General features: G+C 41.8%; 1 protein-coding gene across 1 annotated transcript; it reads right to left on the bottom strand.

Annotated features, from left to right (window-relative positions):
* Nucleotides 1-693: 693 nt before the first annotated feature.
* Nucleotides 694-6,028, bottom strand: LOC116371885 (uncharacterized). The gene is made up of 8 exons (XM_031821021.1): nt 5,585-6,028; nt 4,505-4,622; nt 3,553-3,798; nt 2,578-3,456; nt 2,159-2,413; nt 1,852-2,003; nt 1,434-1,551; nt 694-1,302 (listed from the first exon to the last, which is right to left on the bottom strand). The coding sequence occupies exons 1-8, from the start codon at nt 5,861-5,863 to the stop codon at nt 920-922; spliced, it is 2,430 nt and encodes an 809-aa protein (XP_031676881.1). The 5' UTR covers nt 5,864-6,028; the 3' UTR covers nt 694-919.
* Between the last annotated feature and the right edge of the window lie 570 nt (nt 6,029-6,598).

Raw genomic sequence — 6,598 nt, 5'->3', positions numbered from 1 at the left:
TTATTATTATTATTATTATTATTGGTATTATTATTATTATTGGTATTATTATTATTATTGGTATTATTATTATTATTGGTATTATTGGTATTATTATTATTGGTATTATTATTATTATTATTGGTATTATTATCATTATTATTATTGGTATTATTATTATTATTGGTATAATTATTATTATTTTTGGTATTATTATTATTGGCATTATTATTATTATTGGTATTATTATTATTGGTATTATTATTATTGGTATTATTAGTATTATTGGTATTATTAGTATTATTGGTATTATTATTATTGGTATTATTATTATTGGTATTATTATTATTGGTATTATTAGTATTATTGGTATTATTATTATTGGTATTATTATTATTGGTATTATTATTATTGGTATTATTATTATTGGTATTATTATTATTGGTATTATTATTATTGGTATTATTATTATTATTATTATTGGTATTATTATTATTATTGGTATTATTATTATTGGTATTATTATTATTGGTATTATTATTATTGGTATTATTATTATTGGTATTATTATTATTGGTATTATTATTATTGGTATTATTATTATTGGTATTATTATTATTATTATTATTGTTATTATTATTATTGGTGTTATTATTGGTATTATTATTATTATTGGTATTATTATTTGACCATACAAACTGAAACAAGACAGCGAAGTGCATACATTTTAATATTAATATCAACTATCTAAGTACGTGTGTAACAACTAAGTAGAAAGTAGAACAAACATCAACAACAACATCAGTCGTCCATCAACGTCCATTATCATTAGCCAAGATGGCCTTCTGTCTTCAAGCATTTCTCAGAGGAAGAAGAAAAGAGTCTTGGTTACAGTCGGCAGGATGTCGACAGTAGTTCCTCATCCTTCTTTCCATAATTCCTACCTTTTACATGTGGCCTTGAAGATCTTAACCTCTCCCATCTCAGCCAGCAGGGTGGTGTTGAATGTGTTCTTGAAGTCTTCAGTGAATACCAGGTTTGTCTTGAGGCGGACCTTGTTGGCCCAGATCAGAGTGTTTCCTGGACGACAGAAGTATTTCATGGTAACCAACAGCTCCTCTAAGTCATGGTGATACACCACGTCAGCCGCCAGCACGTAGTCATAGCGATACACGGATCGTGGGTAAGTGCGTTCCACCTCAGGACCCCAGGACAGAGCTGTCACCTCAGGTGTATATTTAGAGCGCCCTCTGGTGTTTCGGAGCAAGTTGTATCTCAGATTGCTAAGGACGTCTGGGAGGTCGGTGGCTGTCACCTGGGCACCTGGGGACACATTACATAAGGAGCTTCTTAAGAAGAAGAAGAAGAAAGATGTCTTTTGTAGTCAGTTATCACCAGATACAGCAGCTGATGGGATTAGAGTCTAAAACTCAAAGGTAATCAGTAAGACTTACCCAGTAGACTGGCGACGATAGACACTAATCCTGTCCCTGATCCCAGTTCCAAAACCTGCTTTCCTTTCAGATCTATCACATCAGTATTGGTCTCCAGGTAGTTACATAGAGCCAACGCCTGCAGGGGAGCAAATACATTATATGTGTAGCCTATCACCACCTAGTGGTCCATCACGTGTTGCAGGTAGGACCTTTATAGAAGTCCACCACTAGGTGGCAGTAGTCCATTTGTCTGTTTCCCTGTAGAAGAGCAATCTGAATAGGAAGGCCAGAAGACACCTGTTGTTCCATGTGAGTGTTTGGTGCATTGATTTATCCTGCCGACAACGCCAAATGTAGTGATTTATCCTGCCGACAACGCCAAATGTAGTGATTTATCCTGCCGACAACGCCAAATGTAGTGTAGAACTGTACTCACTGCTGGCCATATCACTCCGCCATGGGAGTCCATTGCCTCGACGATGTTGATTTTGTGCCCAGCATAGAAGTAGACCTCTCTGTCCAGTCGTATCCAGGGGACGTGGGTATTATCCAGCTGGGCATCTCCTGTATCCTTGGTGTCCAGCTCCTCTACACAGGAATGGAACAAACCACTCATTCACATTCTAATGGGGATGGATCAAACAATTTCTATTTCCTGGGTGTGTACTGTCAATGGTAGACTTGTGTTGTTGAATGATGGAGTCTGAGTATCTAGGCATTAAAAAATGATGTCAATGACTCACCGATGTCTTCGTCAGTCGCTTCGGTGCTACAGCGGGAGTTAGTGTTTTCTGCATCATCATCATCCCCATATCCTTCATCACTATGTTCCAACGTCTGTTTCTCCCATGCTTGGCTACTGCCATCAGCTGCATCAGCTTCCTCCTCCAAACTGTTGTCTTGTTCCTCTGACCTTTTATCTGCCTCCACAACAAACTGTTCGACCCAGACTGGTCTCTCCTCCCGTTGGACATTTGAGTCCTGAGTGTCTGCCTCCTCTGCACAAGAAACACAAAGAAGACCACAAGTCAATCCATGAAGAGTAGCTGCTGCATGTGGAGTAGCTAATGGGGGATCTTAATAAACTAAACTAATTCAACAACACAATGAGATCAGCTCCTGGCCTTTTAGAACAAATATTTACATTAGGTTGAATGCTCACCAAGACCCTCAAGCTCTGATTCGGAGGTAGAACGTGAGCCAGCAGAATTTTGCTGCTCTTCGTCGTCTCTGCAAACCTGAGAGTCTACCTGGTTTTCTCTGTCCTTGTTCTCCTCTTTCAGTCCCTCCTTCTGCGTCTCGTCTTCTTCCTCATTCTCAGTTGTTTGATCTGCTTCAAACTCTTCCTCCTTTTCCTCTAAACCATTTTCCCCCACCTGTAAACAGACATGTTCTTCCTCCTCCTCTTCCTGTTGTTTTCCTGGGACCAGCTCTGGTTCCTCCTCCTCTTCCTGTTGTTTTCCTGGGTCCAGCTGTGGTTCCTCCTCTTCCTGTAGTTTTCCTGAGTCCAGCTCTGGTTCCTCCTCCTCTTCCTGTTGTTTTCCTGGGTCCAGCTGTGGTTCCTCCTCTTCCTGTAGTTTTCCTGAGTCCAGCTCTGGTTCCTCCTCCTCTTCCTGTTGTTTTCCTGGGTCTAGCTCTGGTTCCTCCTCCTCTTCCTGTTGTTTTCCTGGGACTAGCTCTGGTTCTTCCTCTTCCTGTTGTTTTCCTGGGTCCAGCTCTGGTTCCTCCTCCTCCTCTTCCTGTTGTTTTCCTGGGTCCAACTCTGGTTCCTTCCCCTCTTCCTGTTGTTTTCCTGGGTCTAGCTCTGGTTCCTCCTCCTCTTCCTGTTGTTTTCCTGGGTCCAGCTCTGGTTCCTCCTCCTCTTCCTGTTGTTTTCCTGGGTCTAGCTCTGGTTTCTCCTCTGTTTCTCGACACGTGCCCATTAATATGTTTACTTCTCCAATCTCAGCCAGCAGTGTGGTGTTGAAGGTGTTCTGGAAGTTCTCTGTGAAGCTCAGGTCTGTCTTGAGGCGGACCTTGTTGGCCCAGATCAGAGTGGTTCCTGAGGACCACATTAGAAATAAGCATAATTTAATGCTTTCATGTGTTATATTCTGGGATTCTTTAAACAGTTCAATCAACCAATCAATCAATCAACCTGGACGGCAGAAGTATCTCATGGTGAACAGCAGCTCTTCCAAGTAGTCATGGTGATACACCACGTCAGCCGCCAGCACGTAGTCATAGCGATAGACAGATCTGGGGTAGATGCGTTCCACGTCAGGACCCCAGGACAGAGCTGCAGCTTGGGGAGTGTTCCTACAGCGCCCTCTTGTGTTACGGAGCAGGTTGGCTCTCAGGTTACCTATGATCTCTGGTAGGTCTGTAGCTGTGACCCAGGCACCTGGGGACAGGAAGCACTCTGTTATTCAACTAACAGACACACAGGTGGCCAGTACCAAATCAACCCCTAGCCACAACTAAGGTTGGATAGGTGTAAGTGGTATAGAATGCCGGGACCTCCTCCACCTAGCTAGCCACATTGATAGGACCTCCTCCACCTTGATAGGACCTCCTCCACATTGATAGGACCTCCTCCACCTTGGTAGAACCTCCTCCACCTTGCAATCCACCTTGATAGGACCTCCTCCACCTTGCAATCCACCTTGCTAGCCACCTTGATAGGACCTCCTCCACCTTGCAATCCACCTTGATAGGACCTCCTCCACCTTGCTAGCCACCTTGATAGGACCTCCTCCACCTTGCAATCCACCTTGATAGGACCTCCTCCACCTTGCTAGCCACCTTGATAGGACCTCCTCCACCTTGCTAGCCACCTTGCTAGCCACCTTGATAGGACCTCCTCCACCTTGCTAGCCACCTTGATAGGACCTCCTCCAACTTCCTAGCCACCTTGCTAGGACCTCCTCCACCTTCCTAGCCACCTTGCTAGGTCCTCCTCCACCTTGCTAGCCACCTTGATAGGACCTCCTCCACCTTGATAGGACTTCCTCCACCTTGATAGGCTAGGTAGAAATTTCACCATATTACTTACACCTCTCTGATCTTCTCAGATGTACAATATGAGTACATTTAATGCCCAGACTCACCTAGGAGTGTGGCTACAATAGACACTAGGCCAGGACCTGCTCCTAGCTCCAGCACTGCCTTGTCCACCAGGTTCAACTGCTCAACGTTGGTCTCTAGGTAGTGACACAGAGCCAACGCCTGCAGGCAACCAGAGTTACTATAGAAACCATCATTATAGTTGTTATAACTTCAACCATAGTTACTATAGAAACCATCATTTTAGTTGTTAGAACTTCAACCATAGTTACTATAGAAACCATCATTATAGTTGTTAGAACTTCAACCATAGTTACTTTTGAAACCATCATTATAGTTGTTAGAACTTCAACCGTAGTTACTATAGAAACCATTATTATAGTTGTTAGAACTTCATCCACAGTTACTATAGAAACCATCATTAGAGTTGTTAGAATTCAACCATAGTTACTATAGAAACCATTATTATAGTTGTTAGAACTTCCACCATTGTTACTATAGAAACCATCATTATAGTTGTTAGAACTTCATCCATAGTTACTATAGAAACCATCATTATAGTTGTTAGAACTTCAACCGTAGTTACTATAGAAACCATCATTATAGTTGTTAGAACTTCAACCATTGTTACTATAGAAACCATCATTATAGTTGGTAGAACTTCATAAATCATCATCACCATCCTCATCACCACCATCAATCATCATCCATCATATTAATTAATCGTATTAATTCATCGTTATCCTACATCCATCCATGAATGATCGCCATCACTGCTATCATTGTTATCTATGAATGTCATGTTAAATAGTAGACTAACTCACTGCTATCATTGTTATCTATGAATGTCATGTTAAATAGTAGACTAACTCACTGCTATCATTGTTATCTATGAATGTCATGTTAAATAGTAGACTAACTCACTGCTATCATTGTTATCTATGAATGTCATGTTAAATAGTAGACTAACTCACCGCTATCATTGTTATCTATGAATGTCATGTTAAATAGTAGATTAACTCACTGCTATCATTGTTATCTATGAATGTCATGTTAAATAGTAGACTAACTCACTGCTATCATTGTTATCTATGAATGTCATGTTAAATAGTAGACTAACTCACCGCTGGCCAGGTGACAGCACCGTAAGAGTCCAAGGCCTCAAAGATGCTGATCTCCTCTCCTACGTAGCAAAACACCTCTTTACCAAACTTGGAGTAGGTAGTGGGGGCCCAGGCCTGCTCCTTCTGCTGCTGGGGTTCAGTCTCCTTGGCTTTGTCATCTGATTCCTCCTCACCGTCTATCACTGTTGTCTCGCTATCATCTTTCTCATCTTTCTCATCCTCTACTGTAATGAAAGCAGTGTCCTTCTCATCTTTGTGATTTGTGCCTAAAGGATCCATAAAAATCTGAAATACGATTATTTTACATCAACTGCACTGATGTTGCAATGACAAGTTAGCTACTAATGGTACAGCCAGCACTCTCTACAGGCTCAGTCTCTACTAATGGTACAGCCAGCACTCTCTACAGGCTCAGTCTCTACCACACTTTGTAAACCCCAAGTCCAACACTGGAGTTTTTATCTCTCTCCCCCTCTCCCTAACTTCACCCCTCCCCGAACCATGTTTGGTAACAACATATTTTTCCCCGCTAACAGTCTGTCAAAGCTAAGTACTGTAATGAAATCCTGACCCCCTTAGACACCCTTCCACAGCCCTCGTTCATTCCCCATATGGACTGCCTCACAGCGGAGTTGACGAGAGCAGAAATGGCCGCTTTTAAAAATCTTTATCAAACCAAAAACCATCACCCACCTACTGCAGTCCTTGGTTTTATTTGGTCAGTGGGGTTTTGGGGGTCAACCCTCCACCTTTCTGTCTTGGTTTTCCATCTCGTACTTAACGAATCAATGATTAATGAAGTATTTTTCTCTTCTTCTTGTTGAAGATCGTTCTAACTGAATCTTAGGAAATCTCAGAGTCGAGGTTTTAAGACTGATCAGAATCCTCCTGGGTTGTCTCAGAGTCGAGGTTTTAAGACTGATCAGAATCCTGCTGGGTCGTCTCTGAGTCGAGGATTTAAGACTGATCAGAATCCTCCTGGGTCGTCTCTGAGTCGAGGTTTTAAGACTGATC

This window comes from Oncorhynchus kisutch, unplaced genomic scaffold (assembly GCF_002021735.2).
Source record: "Oncorhynchus kisutch isolate 150728-3 unplaced genomic scaffold, Okis_V2 scaffold3811, whole genome shotgun sequence".
In the NCBI taxonomy this organism is placed as follows: Eukaryota; Metazoa; Chordata; class Actinopteri; order Salmoniformes; family Salmonidae; genus Oncorhynchus; species Oncorhynchus kisutch.
Note: the sequence above shows the minus strand (reverse complement) of the source record. Positions and strands in the feature narration are given on the sequence as shown.